Source organism: Gopherus flavomarginatus, chromosome 6, assembly GCF_025201925.1.
Source record: "Gopherus flavomarginatus isolate rGopFla2 chromosome 6, rGopFla2.mat.asm, whole genome shotgun sequence".
Lineage (NCBI taxonomy): Eukaryota > Metazoa > Chordata > Testudines > Testudinidae > Gopherus > Gopherus flavomarginatus.
Window position 1 is genome coordinate 110191130 of NC_066622.1, and position 18767 is coordinate 110209896.

The 18767-nt window shown below is 38.7% G+C and overlaps 1 protein-coding gene across 1 annotated transcript in view; it reads right to left on the reverse strand.

Moving 5' to 3' along the window:
- Positions 1-18767, reverse strand: part of KNDC1 (kinase non-catalytic C-lobe domain containing 1) — a 103392-nt gene that overhangs the window by 22234 nt on the left and 62391 nt on the right. The window contains exons 10-17 of the mRNA XM_050959785.1: positions 18482-18640; positions 18055-18132; positions 14996-15089; positions 14637-14799; positions 13665-14542; positions 13435-13579; positions 10805-10896; positions 7910-8304 (exon numbers count right to left, since the gene is read on the reverse strand). Coding sequence (XP_050815742.1) covers positions 7910-8304; positions 10805-10896; positions 13435-13579; positions 13665-14542; positions 14637-14799; positions 14996-15089; positions 18055-18132; positions 18482-18640 — 2004 coding nt within the window. The remainder of the gene's footprint in view (positions 1-7909; positions 8305-10804; positions 10897-13434; positions 13580-13664; positions 14543-14636; positions 14800-14995; positions 15090-18054; positions 18133-18481; positions 18641-18767) is intronic.

Sequence of the window (18767 nt, forward strand, 5' to 3'; positions counted from 1 at the left end):
TTAGCTGAAGATTTATAACTACATATTCATCAGATTCAGAGTGACGGACAAATGGGAAAACCAGTATCCAGCTAATTTATCAATTTGAAAATTACCTGATTAAATAAAAAAACCAAGTGCCTAAGTGAAAGAAAGTTGATGACCAGTATACAATCACTGTCAGAAAAAGAAAAAGAATCACTTTTGGTGTTTAGAAACTATAGGATAATTTAAGAAGACTTCTGATCTTGAACAAATAACTGGGATAAATAGCAATCAGTTCAAATGAAGCAGATGAATAACAGATAATGACACTACCACTATTTTAGCTGACACTTAACATTTTATCCTGTTGTGTCTAGTATACAAGTAAAAAATTGAGATAAAGAACTTGTTCAGTTCTTGCATGGAGAAACCAAATTTACACTTATTTTTCATCAAGACCTTTTTAAGAACAGTCATACTGGGACAGACTAATGGTCCAACTAGCCCTATACCCAGTCTTCCAACAGTGGCCAGTGCAAGAAGCTTCAAAGAGAATGAACAGAACAAGGCACTTATCGAGTGACACAGCCCCTATTGTCCAGTCCCAGCCCCTGGCAGTCAGAGGCTAAGGATACCCAGATCATAGGGGTTGTGTGCTTGACCATCTTGGCTAATAGCCATTGATGGACCTATCCTCCATGAACTTACTTAATTCTTTTTTAAACCCAGTTACACTTTTGGCCTTCACAAGATCCCTCAGGCTATGAGTTCCAAAAGTTGACTGCATTGTGTGAAGAAGTACTTCCTTATGTTTATTTTAAGCCTGCTGCTTATTAATTACATTGGCTAACCCTTGATTCTTGCAGTATGTGAAGGCGTAAATAACACTTCCCTATTCAATTTCCCCTCATCATTCATGATTTTATAGACCTCTATCAATTCCTCTTTAGCAGTCTCTTTTCCAAGTTGAACAGTCCCAGTCTTTTTAATCTCTCTTCATACAGAAGTTGTTTCAGACCCCTAAACATTTTTGTTGTCCTTCTCTGTACCTTTTCTAATTTTAGTGAATCTTTTTTGAGATGGGGCAACCAAAACTGCATTCAGTATTCAAGGGGTGGGCATACCACAGATTTATACAGTGGTATTATGAAATTTTGTCTTATCTAGCCCTTTCCTAATGGTTCATAACGTTGTTAACTTTTTTGACCGCTGCTGCATCTTCAGCAGATGTTTTCAGAGAACAATCCATAATGATTCCAAGACCTTTTTCTTGAGCAGTAACAGCTAATTTGGACCCCATTATTTTGTAAGTATAGCTGGGAATATGTTTTCTAATGTGCATTACTTTGCATTTATAAACATTAAATTTCATCTGCCATTTTGTTGCACATTCACACTGTTTTGTGAGATCCTGTTGTAGCACTTCAGTCAGCTTTGGACTTAACTATCTTGAGTAATTTTGTATCATCTCCTAATTTTACCACCTCACCCTTCATAACCTTCCCAGATCATTTTTGAATATGTTGAATAGCACAGGTCCCACTACAGAAACGGGGGACCCCGCTATTTGCTTCTCCTCATTGTGAAAACTGACCATTTATTCCTATCTTTTGCTTCCTTTAACCAGTTACTGATCCATGAGATAACCTTCCCTCACATGCCATGATTCCTTACTTTGCTCAAGATCCACCAGTGTGGGACGTTGTCAAAGGTTTTTTGAAAGTTTGAGTACACTATGTCAACTGGATATAGTTATCCACATGCTTGTTGACTCCCTCAAAGAATACTTCCCCACTCGCAAGCAATGAGTCTGTGTATAACAGAAGAAAACTTAATAAAGAGGAAAAAGGGACATGGCATTTATTTGGGAAAACACCATCACCGTGATTCGAAAGCATGTGACCATAAACAACCACCACCCCAGAGTATGTTGGGCAATGTCCTTTGCCTCAGTTTCTCACTTTGCAGTGTGAAAGTCCAAAAAAATATTCCTTCAACCTGCTATTGCTTTTTCCCTCCACTGCATCCCACTCAATAGTTGCTGGACTTGGTCAGCGAAGGTCTAGAGTTCAGAGGTGAGTTCGCCACCCAGCCGGAGAGGTGGTGGGGAGTTGGAGGGAAGTGAGTCATCAAGCTCGTCTGTCACCTCTGCAACTGACTCACGATTGCCACTGCTCATTTTGGTGCCACTGCCTGGTGCTGTTCACTCCGGTGTTGCTACACCTCTATTCACTCCCACGTTACATTCTGAGGTTCTACCACTCAAACCAGCTCTCAGTGATATCAGCAGGTAGTGAGTAACATCACTGCAGGCCGAGCATTCTTTCACTGCAGCATTGTCCCACATACAGCAGCTAGACCTGGTTATCTGTGATTTCAGCTGTAGTGATTACTTAACAGAACAAAGACTCTCAATTGAGTCTAATCAGCTCTATCTTTAAACAATGGAGAAGGAGAGATTCAAATGGCTTCAAGCAGAGCCCTCACCACCAGATTTAGTTCGAGCAAATATTATAGTGTTTTTAAAACAGTTTCCATGCAACTTGCAGACATTTCACTCTTGACATTATTCTTCTTAGTTTCCATTTAACTATTTTGTATCCTGGTATTACTGTGTCCCATTATCAATCTTCCACCAAGTTTCTGTGATGCCTATTATATCAATATCCTCATTTAATAGTAGGCACAGAAGTTCACTCATCTTAGTATTTAGATTTCTAGAGAGACAAGGTGGGTGAGGTAATATTTTTTATTGGACCAGCTTCTGTTGATGAAGGAGACAATCCTTCAAGCTACATAGAGCTCTTCTTCAGCTCTAGGAAAGGGATTCAAAGTGTCACAGCACAATACAAGGTAGAACAGATTATTTAGCATAAATAGTTAACTCATGGTAACACAATGGATCTCAAACAGTGAGGCGCGCCCCTCTGGGGTCACATAGGAATGTTCGGGACATGCAGCGGGGCTGGAGCAAGCCTCCACAGGAGGTGGGGAGGGAACCCTACACTTTCAGCATTTTAGCTCATCACTAGTAAGTTACACCCATTTTGCACACATAATTAATGTCAACTTGCACTACATTTTCCCCACTTACACCTATTGCCTAAACAACATGCCCTCCATGTGTAACTTACACTAACGTTTAAATCAAAGGATCGGGCCCTACATTTTTCAGATGACACAAATAAAGTTTTTTGCTGTGTTGAAATAAAACGGTACTGTAGATAACATTAAAATGAAAAATTTAACCCCAATCCTGCTCCTAACAGGGCAGACTGTTAAGAAGCAAGGCACAAATCTCTGGATTTTAAATTAACAACAAAATCCACACTGATCACAATAGGGAAGGATTGGCTCCCTTGTCAGTAGCTGATACTGAAATTAAAATTATGCTATGTTATTACACAATTGCTTTTGTTATATTATCTTTCTCCTGACTGTTAATAAAAAGTAAAGGATGGGAGATGTAAGTGTTGGACAGCTTTACACATCTGCAATTGACTGATTCAGAGCTAAGTATCACACACTCCAGAATACTGATATAACTCACAAAAAATGTAAAAAGAAACAGAGGAAGTCTAATTTAATATTTTACATATATAAAACTAAAATTCTGTAGCAGTTTCAGTAACTTTATCTACAAGGACTCTAATGGTTAATTTTCTGACATTGATGTTTCTCACGGAGTACATGGAAAGTCAGCATTTTAGGAAAGAACCTTCTCTATACTGTAGCAAATTTTAAAGATTTAAATTAATAATTTTATATTTAGAGCCAACTTTTTAGGTCCTTATTTTGTGACCTTTGGAAGATGCCAGGCTTTACAGAAAGTCAATGCAACAGCATCAATCAATCATTCTGCTGGTACACTACAGCATGGCATTAAGGGGAAAAAAGGCACTAGACTGAAAACTGCTCAAGGCTTTAATCCAATATCCTGTTGGGTATTAACAACAAAAATATGTAAAAAATAGAAAAAACAGCAGGACAACAAAGATTCAAATGGAGTCTTTTTAATAATTAATCTAAGATTCTATACTTTTCAAAATATATTAGAGATTGTCTGTACATAAATATTATCTGGCAGGATGTATTGTCTTAAATTATGTATGCATTACTTAGAAAATGGATTTTTCTTTTGCAGTGCATTCAAAGGGTATTTATATCGTACAAGAAGTGAACAGAACGTACACTAGAACTCAGTTTGACCCTGTATCTATCACAACACATCAGGTTACATTATTCCTTATTTGGAAAAGTCCACATTGAGTTTAATTTTTTTTAAATTATTTACAAATAGACTTTAGAAATTGTGGGGGAAAATTATGGGTCTAGGCTTTTTTGCTTGCCCTGGGCCCGGCCAACAGAACCAAAACCTGAGCTAAGCTAAGTATTGTGCTCCCTGACAAGGACAGTCAGGGGTTCGGACGCGGGGCCAGAGGGCAGGCGATGTAAAGCCCCCAAAACAGGAACAATTTGCAATATGTGCCTACTGCTATTAAAATAGAATAGCCGCTTGTGTGAAGAAATAAGGTAACCTATAGATGTGAATCAATCATAGACCATACCTCCCCCTACTCCATGTGTGTAACCATGCCTTCCCCTACCCCATTTGTGCAACTGGACCCTGTAAAAGGACAATTGTGTAATAAGAACCCCATAAAAGGCAAGATTGTAACCACCAAAAAGCCCTCTACTCACATTGCACCCATCCTAGGCAAGGTTGCAACAGATGGCTGGAAAGTACCAAAAGAACCTAACTCTATTTTTCCTAATAAGGTCACTGTTACTCAAGTATGTGCAATTTGATTCCGAATACGGTCACTTATTACTTAACTGTGTGTAATTGTTTGTGGTTTGAAGCTTTAAAAGCTGCTGTGTGCTTAACATTGGGGGAGCAGTTCCGACAACTGCTACCCCCAACGCGTTGGTGTGTTCGTCAATAAACGGGCCTCAGGCTGAGTCTCTGATCAAAATGATGCGTGGGTGAATTTTTCCACAACAATATTATACAGGACTTTCATTGTAATCTACTGCGTGTTTCTATTATCTGTAATTCATTATCTTACCCCTGCTTATACATTTAGATCTAGTCTACAGTACAAAGTTAGTGTAGAAAAGCCATGTGGTTTGGGGGATTTTTAAAAAGGTGAGAAAGTCATGGGATAGGGATGGCGTTATGGGATAGAGAAAGTTGCTTGATGGGAACTTGACACTCAGCTCCCAGAGCAGCTCATTTCTACCCTGTACACATTGCAAAAATCCCCCAAAACTCATTGCGACAGAGGGTGGTGCCTGGCACACTGAGATACCTACCCATGGGACACTGCACTTTGGATTGGTACAAGCACACATGGTGAATACACAAAGTGACGACGCAAGCCACTGAGCATGCATGTGCACAAGCAATATACAAATTTTATGCCAATGTAACTTCCATCGAGCAAAGTTGGTTGTGTAAATATGGCCCAAACATATAATAGTTCCCAATTCAGATCTCATTTGCATCAGCTGGACATCCATGTAACTTCACTGAGTCGACAGAGCAAGATCGGAATCAGGCTCACTTCTGTCCACAAAGACTTTTGAAGCTACTTATAATTAATAAAAGTATCAATATAATGCACAGATTCTCAGTGAGGTAAGCATGTGCATTCCCGACGCATTTGCTCAATTTTAAACTGTACCTACACTCGGTACAGGATGTTTGTTATACTTTTCACAATACACATGGAGTATAACAGAGTTAAAAAAAGAATGTCTTAGGCACCAAAGTATCACTTTCTGTAAGGATTCCTCACAAAACTAACTTCTTCCTCCCATATTCTTTTCTAACTCATGATAAATGTTACCACATACATTATAAGGAAAATGCAAGTTAGAAGGTGTTTGTGTAAGTCTACCAGTTATGTAGGTAGTGCAAACAGCAGCAACATACACTAATATGCACTAATTTTCCAAGTAAAATCAAAAGGGACACACTCAAAATTACTTTAAACCTTGCTTCATTTATACTGTACTCTAGCAAGTTATATAATAAATAATAATAATAATAATAATAATAATAATAAAATCGCTGCCAAAGAGCAGAAATATCTTTTAGGATCAAACTAAATCATTTAATAATCTATAAAGCCCCAGAAAAAAAAAGTGGATGTCAGAGTAGGGTAGGGGTGGGGGGAAAAAAAAACACTGGAGATACTCAAAATAACTCCTTACAATTTTGCAGTCAGGAAATAGTCCTTTGAGCAATGGAGAGTATGTAATCCTTTTCTTCTTTTTGTACTTGATATGCCCAAGCAGTATTTAACTGACCATATATAATTCTATGCTGCTATAGAATTATATGCCCAAATTGCTAGATTGACAGCCCTGAAGAAGTCTGTTCTCTTTTTTGACACACAACAATCATAAGTCAAGATTCCCATGCTGCTTCAGTAATGTACCTGCACTTGACATCAAGGCTAAGGAGGACAACTGAACCTCCATACTCATCCAATCTTTAACCTCCCTGCCGAGACTGCAAACAAAGGTGCCAATTGTAATGAACTGGAATGAGATTATTATTTGTTTCACATACACCAAACCATCAATGAGAGTGGTCCAAGTGGTATTTCAACTAATTACTTGGAAGCAAAAGGGTCTATATCTGTTATTTCTGATTACTTGGTTGCACTTCATTACATTTATTTAGAAATATATTGACAAATCCAATAGATTGTTCACGGTGAACTGATACAAAGATAAATCAGACAGCAGGATTAATAGCACTTTCTAGATGGGTAGACCCATTTTCAGACCACAGAGTATGTCTTCACTGATGAGTTTACTAGAATTGTTTATATTCGAATTACATCTCTCAAGTGAGAGTGGCCACACAGCAAAATAACACTCAAACTGCTCTATCCACAATGGTACCTCAACCACTTCTGTCTGTCGCTAAGACTTCAGGAGGCATATCCCATGGTTTTGTGCTGCAATAAGCAAGGTTTCTCTGTGAACTCTTTCAAAGTGAATTTTGTGTGGGAGAGCTAGTTTGGTCCTTTCTGGGCACAGGAAGGCATTGTGCTCCTTCACTGCTTTCCCACAGCAGGGTTCAAGCAGAGCTAGTTTGTATCCACACTACAGAATGGTTGTGTTAGCAGCTGATGAGTTATGCTGACTTGAGGTTTAGCCTATACCAGCCAGCCAACTCGAGTTAAAAGCTGCATGACACTTGAATAAAGATCTTTTGGTATGGAAATAACTGGGGTTAAGGCCAAAAACTCAAGTTAAAACTTGAGTTAACTTTACTGTGAAGATAAGCCCTGAATCCCTAGGTGTCAGGGATGCTACTCGTAAAACTAGGTTGCAAGCCATTTAGGGAAGCCTGTGTTAACATAAAGACCATGTAACTCATTCCATATTAAAGGCATCCCTGCTTTGAGGTCAGAGCTTTCAGCGTGGCATTTAATTTACGTATGTACGCCATCCTCCCCTCCCCCTCGGTACAACTCCCTTTAAACGACCAAGCTATTATACCATTTATATAATAATGCAGCATTTTGGATTATGATTTAAGAATCAACAAGAGGCAAAGACTTCAATAGGCCGATGCAATTTCATTATGTTCATAACCTCATATGGCAAGGGGGAGAGTCACACTATACTACAACTTATACCTGAGGTCTATAAACCTTTACAATTTCTTTTTCCTTGTCTCAAAGAGAACTGCAGAATCTTGTATAACCAAATGGAGATCCAGGGTCTGCCAATGATTGGACATTAATGCCCGAAGACACTTAGGCCCAATTCAGACCTGCTGTAAGCAGGATAAAGGATTGTATATTAATTTAACATTGAGGAAAAAGAGGACCATCACCTCCTGGTTTTTATTGTTAAATATCCCACCTTTATCAATAAGCATTACAATACATCTTGAATTTTCATAAATCAAAGTACTTACCACTCTTTTTGAATCTATATTTTGTGACTTATTTACTTCCTGCTTTCCAAGTTTTTTCATATAATTGTAAACTTCTGAACTAAAGCATTCTCCCCCGTAGAATGCACTGCTCCAACCAGGCCTGCAACTTTGAAAGTCAGATGAGCTGGGGGAGACAGGGTAATTATTTTCAGAAGTCTCCTCTTCTTGTTCTCTATTCTCTTCTGTGAAGTCAGGACTGAGACAATCATTACTTTGTAAACAACTTCCACCCTTTTCTGTTCTTAATATAACCTTCTGCAGCCTCAATTCTTTTTCAAAATTATCTCGTGGAAGCTCATCCAAGTCCATTTCAGCCCAAGATATATCTGTAGTGGGCATTGCTTTGGTGTCAGAGGCCACCTGTCTCTCTTTCCCTTTTAAAGAGAACAAAGAAACAAAACAGTCATACATAGGAGCATATCTAAATTTCGGTTTATTTTTTTAGATTTAAATGCCAGGCATATGAAAAGCAGTTGTCAAGCCACCTATGCCCTGTGACTGTGGCACTGACAGTTGTCATGACAACCACCACCACTTAGTAATCTAAGGCTACTAGCACTTTGCTGGCAAATAGAGTGACAAAAAACAGGTGACTCATAAGTTTAAAGGGCATAAGACTAACATTATGTAACTATACTTTTAAATGCCCAAGGTCAAAAATATTGTCAAAGTGTGGAACTATTAAACCTCACTTCAAGAGTTTCTGTAAAATGCAATAAACATGAACGCTGAACATGTACAGCAGCTCTAAAATATATAGGCTGGGATAGAGGCTGCACACAAAAATAAATGTGGCTCATAAACATATGCACCCACTAATAAATAAGTGCTTAGCTTTTATATAATGCTTTTTCATCTATAAGTCCAATAGCTTTTTACAAAGGACACAGAGGCCATACATAGCAGGCCACGTCCTCTGCTAGAGCCAAACTGAACACAGAGCAAGTTGACAAAGGGGATTTTTGGGCACCAAACTTACTTTAGCATTCAGCAGGTCTTACTGATGTTGGACACAGGACCAATCCCCTAAACCGTGTTGGGCCTTACAACAGCTGTTAACAGCCTCAAGAGACTGAAATGACAGTCAATGATTAGATTAGTTTGTGGATGCTTTGCAATCCCAGTGTGCAGTTGCACACTGTTTTGGAAGAACAGACATTTAGGAGTACTGAAGTCTGGGAGGTTTCCCAACTTGAGACCATGAAGAATGGAGTTTGTAGGAGTGAGGCTGTGGCTTCTGCAGCAGGCCAATGTTCTCTCAAAAAGTCAATTCAGTGAATCCATGTGCTGAAGACAATCACCTGACCTGCAGAAATGGATGTTGGACTCCAGAAAACAGTTCCATAACCACCTGAGCTGAGGACACCTCCCTTAGCTGACACTAGTAATAGACCCATAGGCTCTAGTGCACCCATGTCACAGCTTGACCATATTTTGGCTGGCCCAATCCCGAGTGGTGCTGCAACCCCATATGCCAGGTCGCAACACCACTGACTCAAATTTAGCACACCTGCCCCTCTGTCATGATGGGGGAAAAGGGGTGTCGCAGTGCCACTCAGACCTGCCATTGTGGCACTGCGACACCAAGTGGCATTGTGCCAAGTCACAATGCCACTAACTCAAATCTGGAGCCACTGGGTAAGGAACTCATGGGATTGGGGACTGGGGTCAGGCTGCTAACGGGGACACTTGAAAAGGGGAAGAGGAGGTCAGGTGTGTGGCAAATCTATGTCCCCACGCATACTTTAAATGGCGCTCCATAGTCCAAGGACCCTCTGTGGTTCAACCCACAGAAGAAGGCATGTGATACACACACACAGTGTATGTAATCATCAACATCTGTAGCTCCTCTCTAATTTACACATTTGCTTTCTAACTGGTATTTTCATGAACGTGGCCCTTTACCCAAAGTGTAAGAAATGGCCATTTTAAGTCTGATATATTAGGTAGTGCTGGTTATAAATTATGCACAAAAACCCCCTAGATTACCTTGTAAAAAGGTTGGGGTTTTGTTTTGTGTTTTTAAACTGAAATGTTCCTTGCTAGGCCACTTATTTTACTATTCAGAACAACACATTTAATTCTGATAAGTCATGCTGAGCAGACAAGCCAATAACAGGATCAGAGACTTTAGAGAAGAATCAGCGTTAGTTCACGCATTTACTAAGGCTCTCAGCTCTCCTTGGAACTAAACTTGACACCAGGGGCGGCTCCAGGCACCAGCACGCCAAGCGTGTGCCTGGGGCAGCAAGCCACAGGGGGCGCTCTGCCGGTTGCCGAGAGGGCGGCAGGCAGGTTGCCTTCAGTGGCATGCCTGCGGAGGGTCTGCTGGTGCCGCGGCTTCGGCGGACCTCCTGCAGGCGTGCCCTCGAATCCGCAGGACCGGACCTCCTGCAGGCAAGCCGCTGAAGGCAGCCTGCCTGCCATGCTTGAGGTGGCAAAATACCTAGAATCGCTCCTGCTTGACACACTGAGTTGAACTGATTCAGTGAAACTATTCTAACTCACAGATTCCCTCCCCCATCAAAGTACACCACTAGAGCACCTATTAAAAGAACAAGCATATAAGCACATATAGTAATTGGAACTTCGAGAGTTTTTCAACATTCATAACATGCTTCAGTAAGTAATGAAATTAAATTTGGTAACCCGCTAAATGACATTTGGTGTGATGTAGGCTAGATATTGTAGACAAGAGCCCTGCAGGGTGTCACCATACAGTAGCATGTTTTCAGATACTTTGTAGTTTGCTTTGTCACAAGTTCAGAGGCAAGTGTCCTGCAGGCACTCTATAAACACCAATCCCTACAGGCTGTAGTCCTTTGTGGAGTCTCAACTCACACAAACACCTAATAACATAAGTTCTTCTCTCACCCTTTGTCTGTTTGCTGCTGACCAAAAAACTGTCAGATGTCTTCAAACTATGGAAAATGCTGCCAGGTTTTGATCCATCTGGTTCAGTTACGCTGAAAATAAAATGGGACAGGGAACAATTAACATTTCATATTCTTAAATATTGATGTCTGGAAAAGCTTAAATATAAAACTGAGATCTTACAGATCAAACCACGGTGTGTGCTAGAACTTTGTCACATTTATCTACTTTGAAGGCTTTATGGGCATTAAACTATGCTGGGTAAGATGCAGTAATTATTTTAGGACCAATTGTGCTGCACAACGGTTAACAGAATCCGAAGAACATCAGATTGTGTTTAAACCAAGTATTACACTAAACGGCAAACTGTATCAATGCAGTCCTCCACTCAGGATTCAATCAGGATCATAGTGTCATACTTTGGGCAGCAGTCTGACTCCAAGTCATTCCTATTTAGGATAACCATGATTCTGAGATGAATTAAACACGGTATTGTTAAAACAAAACAAACCACACATTCTGCTTCTCATCCTCCAGCGTATTTTCTACCTTATACCATGCAGGTGTGGCTGTTTTTATTCATTTTAACCTCCAACACACACACCTTCAGTTCTTACTATATTTTTCTTCTTTCTTCTATGCGTATTCTCTATCCCCTATCAGAGTTCTAGTCTTTTGCTTACTGTTTCTTTTTCTCACTGTACCACTACTACTCACTCTTCTTTTCCAAACTGCACGTTTCTGTCTCACCCAACAAGGTTTGAAAGACAGACTTGGCAGGTCCACTTTTATCTGCCCTCCTGCCTTCCTCTATTCATCTGCCTCCTCACTCTCTTTCCCGCTTCAGTTTGTCTTCTACAGCAACTTAATACATTGATGGCATCATCTGCATGCCTTTCAGCAATTCAGCTAGGAGAGAATTTATATTTTGCTACCTGTTGAACTGCTAAGGCATGGCCAATGAATGGTTGGACCAGCTGCCTAGCAGTTATAGGAGACACAGAAATGAAAATCATCTAAGGAATATATTGAAAATTACGATATCAGAACGGTTATATGAAATAGGAAATATTCCAGTAAGCTAGGACATGTCACCACCCTATCCACAAGGGAGGATCTTACCATACATTTCAATTATGAAATCTGCTAAAATGTATTGGAAAAGGTATCACTACTCACAGGAATGCCTAAACCATTAATTCAGAATTGCCATGCTCTGCAGCTGAAGGTCTTTTATTGGAAATGCAGTATCTTAGGAAGAGATTGTAGGCAGTTCTTCACTGGGGTCCAAAATGTGAGCTTATCTTTTTCTATTGGGTGAAGGGGATGATGCTTGTTCTGTTCTCCTTCCTCTTCCAAAGCCTTACACATCACATCAACACTTCATGCTGAGGATGACTGATTCAGATACCTCAAGAATCCACTCACAATGGATCAGTATGCTGCCTCCACAACATTCAAGGCTGGGATTTTCAAAGACACCATGGGAATTTGGAATGCAACTCCTATGGATTTTCAGTGGTTTCTGGGTGCATAGTTACCTTAGATACCTTTGAAAATCCTAGCCCAAGCAGACAATCAGACCAGCATGTCTTATAGACCTCAACTCTAGAGGTCTTCAAATCCTCTCTCTCTCTGAGCCAAGGCCTTCCAGAACTAAAGTCTTTCAAGGATACAAGGTTCTAGAGTCCAGCTATAAAAGGTATGTAAACTTCTTGATCAAATGTCTAATCCATAGGCATGGAACACGAAAAATCCAAAACCCTACCACAAGGGAAAAACGTTATTGATGTGAATGCACTAAATGCTGCCTGCAGTGATCCTCAATATAGATTTTTTACAAACAAACATGTCTCTTTTAAAAGATGCAATAAACACGAATGGTTTGATCGTTTAAGACAGATATTGGAGATGAAATACCACATGAAATATATCAATATTGTGTTTTCTCAGTTTACAATCTCCTGTAAAGTATAGAAGGTTGTGCAGAGGAATCTAAACCATGTTGCAATGGATTTCTTGTGCCTAAAACAAGAAGGAGAAGCCAGAAGTTTGAGCTTGCACGTTAAAATGTGCACAACTAAACTAAAATGTGCAAGTTGCACTGTAGGAACAATACAATTGAATTTTAACTGTACAGCATCTTTCAAACAGAAGCACTGAGTACTCCACAGGCCATTCAAGTCAATTTATGCAAACAGGGAAAAGTATTTAGGTGACAATGCAATACAGAGAAATTCTGCAGCTATGTAAGAGCGGAGATGAGGGACAGTTTAAATTAGTAACATTTCAGCAAAACACTGAAGCACATGCTTAACTTCACGGATTTGCTTAAGTCTACCACTATACATCAGAGCATTTACAGAGTCATACAAATATAGAGCTGGAGGGGAAGTCAAGAGCTCCCCCTGTTGAGACAGATGATTGATGTGTTTGATGTGGGGAGAGTCTTATAAAATGGGAGAAGATTATATAATGCAAAGGGAAAGAAGTAAGTAAAAGTACAAATGGATAGAGGATGTATTCTGTCCCATTTTTAGCTGCAGACTATGAGGCAAGCTGGTGGACTTTGGACGCAGAAAAAGCACTAAATGAGACCTCAAGCTTGAGGAATGGAAGTATACACTTACCCTATTTGTGGAGTCGTTTTCCCACTTAGTACCTTGTAAAGATTCTCTAGTAATTTTTCATCCCAATAAAGGTCACAAAACTTCTCAGAGACTGCATCACAGAAAGCGTCAAACTTAAGATCCTTTAAGGTGAAAATATAGTTACCTTGTTAAAAAAATAAAATATGATTATTTAGGATTTTTTTTGTATATAAGAATATATTTCTATATAAAGATAAATGTATACATACCCATAGCAAGAACTTCAACCCCATACTCCAGATAGCCATCAAATGCAAACTCTTCTTGTATAAGATGCACTGCTTTCTGTAATAAAGTGTCATTTGTCTGATGCTGCTGGGATAAAATTTCTACACTGAAGGGAGAAGATGCATTTTGATTCACTGATGAATGTGATGTGAGTCCTGCTAAAGGTGAACTACTGCCTATGTCACTATTACATTCTTTGTTTTCTAGATAGCTGGTCTGAATAATTTGATTAGGTGAAGACAATGATACATTGAAAAATTTGGCTTTCATTTTATCATGTTTGGTCTGTACCTTAGTGGGCTCATAATTCTGTAGCTGGCCAAGGAAGGAATTATTTTGTAGATTTATCTCACTGTTATAATTTGCTATTTTATTTGAAAGGAGTACAGGCAAATGATCATAGCAATCATAAGCCATTTTTGACTCAAGAGGTTTATTTGGTATTGGCTCTGATACAGCTAGCTGTATTGGTACAAGTGTCAACACTCTTGTCTCTGGGTCCTGTTTGAGAAGGGAGTTATTTATAAGAGGCAGCCTCTGTGGTGTAGAACAAGCTAAGGAGCTTGAATAAATTGCAGATAACATGTTCTTTTCATGTAAATTGCATAAGGAATCGGATGGCGATGGCGATTCAACTGTGGATGTAACCATATTGCTTGGATTTTGTTCCTTTGAAGGTATTTGGGATGAATGGTTTTGTATGTCTAAATCATGCTTGGGTATCTCAGGTGCAGCTACAACTTCCTCATCAGCAAGGTTTTCAATATCATCTACAAATACTGATTTGTTGTTACCATCCATATGCATTTCTTTTTGTACATATCTATCAAATTGCTCAGGAGTGGATGCATGTGTCCCTCTGAAAAAAAGCAAAAGCATTTTGTAAGGACATCTATATTAGATTTAAGTTTGAAGTTTCAATTTTAACTTGCGCTGTATTAGGACATACATACTTTGTTAGCTCTGTGTTTTGCTGCAGTATAATAGGCTTAAAGTGAGTTGCAGAAGAGGTGAATGCAACAGGCAATGTACATGTCTCAGTGTTTAAAGAAGTCTGAGAAGGCACTGGTCCTTTAACTGCTATCAGCTTACTTTCACTAGTAATGGGCATAAATCCTGAAAGACAAACAGGATTAGGTCAAAGATAAGCAATACCCAGAAAATACAAAGACAAAGTAAATCATCTGTTTAAATAAAAGATGATGACATTTTTTCCAGAGTTTTGTTGCACTTTACTTGGCCAGTCTCATGCGATAACGTAAATTCTGACACTGGAACAAAATAATAACCATGTAACAACTGAATTACTTACCTACACTAGACTCTGAAGCATCTATTTTGTTTCTTTTATTTTTAAACTCAAAAGGAACATTATCTTGAGAAGAGTTTATTTCTTCCTTGAAAGCCTAAGAGTAAAAAGTGAGTTCCAGAGTTTGAACAAATAATGCATGTACTTTACTCCAACAGTCCTCAGCAAGTTATTACTAAAATTATCTTTAATACAGTGTTTCATTGCTCTGCATACCTGTAATCTCCAAAGGAGGACCCAGCTGTGTGGGGGTTGAGGGGTAAAGGTGGAGGGGTTGCAGAACTCCTGTGATTGGTAAAACTATTTGTACCAAGCTCATACAAACTGAGCACTTTATCGAAACAAATTCAAGACTATGGATTGTTTGAAAATTCTATTGTCAGTATTCCACACTCATGCCCTGTGACAGTCATGTTAGTATTGTTTTCTGTTCCCTGAAAGGATGAGGATAAGTGAAATAAAGAAGGAAAGTCTGAAAAGTCAATAGCCCTTTGAATTTCTGGGCAATGATGGCAGTAGATTGTGGAGGCAGGCTATTAGGATTTAGGAATTTTAGGACATTCTAAATCTTTTCTTTTCTGGGCCATGGAAGCCAGGCATTGCCTGAGACACCACTGCTAGAAAGATTAGGTTATCGGAATACTCTAGATGGGGCTTAGATTTAAAATGATTTTTCTTGTAATTTGCACACAAGATAAGTGTATCGGGCACATACATGCTCAGTGCTAGCCAGAAAGAATGGGACAGATTCTGCTTTGTCTTAGAAAATTGCCTGGTGGCCAGGGCTCTTGCATGGTCCAGTATGACAGATATGGCAATTTGCTACAATATCCTAGTTAATGTGTACTGTACGAAATGTATCACTGTAAGCCAGGAACTGTATTTGGGGGGGGGGGGAAAGAGAACCACAGCCCTTCAGGAACTAAAACAGTGGGGACTGATTAGGCAAATTCACTCAGATTATAATACCTCCCAGAGAGGCACCATCACCTGGACAGACTTTCATATACTGGTTCAAACTGGATTCTCTAGAGACCAGCAGACAAAGAAAGGACTCTTGGATAAATAATCTGAGTTTGATCTGATTCAGGGCCTTCATTCTTATCCAGCAAACAGACAGGATCTTCCTTCACAGGGGAGACCCCAGTCCTCAGAGAAGGGTTGGAAGGATTGACACTGACCAGAACCCTTATGGTGATGGTGGGGGTAATCTCTGATAAACTTATTAGCATTTGTATAGGTTCTTTTATTGTTTTTAATATGTTTTCTTTGTAATGATTGTACCCTAAGAATAAATGTACTTGCTTGGAAAGAACTGTATGGAAACATAATGTGGGTAATTAAACTGTTTATAGCCTCTGAGGAGAAAAACAGAGCAGGCCTGCAGAGACAGTTGGCACTACTGGGGAATTCGCAGTTTAGGCAGGGAACTGTGCAGTGTGGAAATATCCTGGTCAGGAGGGAGAAAGATGCATGTCTCTGCCCAAGAAGTGATAGCTGGGGAGCTAGAAGGCCGAGTGTGGGTGCCCTTGTTGGATCACAGAAGGAGAATACAGGTGCAGGTTTACAGTCTTCCATATCCTGCATGACTTGGAAGGCTGCAGATATCTTTAAGTGGGTAGGAACTTAGCAATGGTTAAGCAATTTTGTTACATTACAATTCTTTGCAGTAATAAGAAGCAGCTTTAGAGCTATGTGAAGTCTTGCAGAGAAAAATTATTAGGTACAAAATGCTAGCACTCCTGATAATAGCTATGGGATAACTGAAAATTGTAATCTGTTAATTGGTATATTTACATGCAAATAGAAAACATTATTTAATATTTTTAGCATAAGCTTTTTTGTTACAACATTCATTTAAGCAATATTTTAATGATTATATTTCATTATATTTTTATGTTAAAAATCTATATTTAAGAGGGCACTTCAGAATATTTGTGTTAAATAGAAAGCAAATTGATCTAAAGCTGTATAATCAAACACAGAACTACAGAGAACTACTATTCTTTCATTTCTGATGATGAAGACTGATGTAGATCACCATATTTTGAGATCCTAACTAGATATTTTGCAGGGAGTTGTGTATGTGTTTGTTTTGTGGTTTTAGGAAGTACTAAGAGGTTTACAAATCCTTGCCATGTAAATATCTGAAACAAAACAATCATTAGAATAGTGAGTTTTCATTCACAGAGATATTTACAAGAATATACTAACCAGATTTCTCTATTTAACAGGGGTTACCATGAGAGTGAGCACAATTACAACATGTATGACATGGAGATCCCAGGCCATTTTTAGATGCTTTAAAACTACTTTGCAATTCCAATATTTTTAGTATTCAAATCAAATGTTTCTTGTACTGGTATGCACAGGAAGAGGGGAGAACTTAAGTCTGCAGAGAGGCACCCAAAAAGAAAAGAGAAACTTTATATTTGATTCACCATTCTCTCTTTTCCTTGAATTTTTAGCTTTATATAATTCTTGCTGAAGTTTGACACACTGGTATATTTCACTGGCTCAAAATATTTTTCTTCATACAAATTTATTGCTCCATTGCAACAACTACAACAAAAGCGTAAAAAAATGCTCTCTCCTAAACTGGGTTTTAGGGATTCTACATTAGACTCCTCCAATGTCTTAAATTAGAATACCCAACTTCTCGGCAAGCTGTGCTCTATTTAGAACTGATTTTAACAACATTGCTTTGAAGACTTAGAGAATCTGGAAGTCAATTATTCACATACAGTGAACTTAAATGTAGCTGCTAGAATATATAGCTACAAGCAGGCATTAGAAATCAGCAAAGCTTTCTAAAAACAGAATACAATTTTCATATCTATTTCATATGCCTACATGGAATGAAAAATATTCACTCTCAGCAATACTTAAATACTTTTATATTAATGATATCCCCACAGGAGTAACCACCTAATCATTTACAAGAATTTACAAAATTGAAAGAACAAAAGAATTACACAGCCAGCATAAAAAAATCTTACTGGAACAAGTTGTACGGAGATAATTGGAAAAAATGTAATACATTGGAAAAAATTTCCTCTTACCTTGAAGGCAGATTTACTCAAAAATGCCAGAATCTTTTTGCTGTTTATACTTTGTTCAAGTAGATAACTACTGCATATCTAAAAGTATTAAACATTTTGAATTAAGACAAATTTCCACTCACTTAAGATACGTAATAGAGGAGCACTGTCAAGATAAAGTATTTACATTTTTTTAAATCCAATTCAGGAAGTCTTATTAACTTGTTCCAACTCTCTGGTTGACAACTTCAATATTGATTAAAACACACCCATTAACCTTAAAGGACACCATTAAAGCGCAAAACCAGAAAAGTGATTGGCTACCATTTAGTGAGCTATCAGGCCATAACCAAAAATTAATTAATATTTTGATATTCAAATTCATTATTAAATAGGTTTCTAGCTATGACTGAACACTTAATATTATCAAACAGGTTCATCAAGTCACCTTAATTGCATCAGTTATAGAAGGCCTTTCTTCAGAGTTTCTTTTTGCCATATCCAGAAGAAGGGTCTTTAGTTTCCTTGGCAACACTAGTTTGTGATCAGGTGGATAATTGTATTTGGCTGCTGTCCACAAAATTGCAGCAACACAGTAAATACAGACCTGTTGAAAAAGCAAATATATAATGTAAAGGCAAGGAAAGCTGTAAAGAAACATGAACTTCCAAAGAACTGACTGCATCCTACCCTCAAATATGCTGTTGTACACCCCAGCATATTGCAGAAAGTAG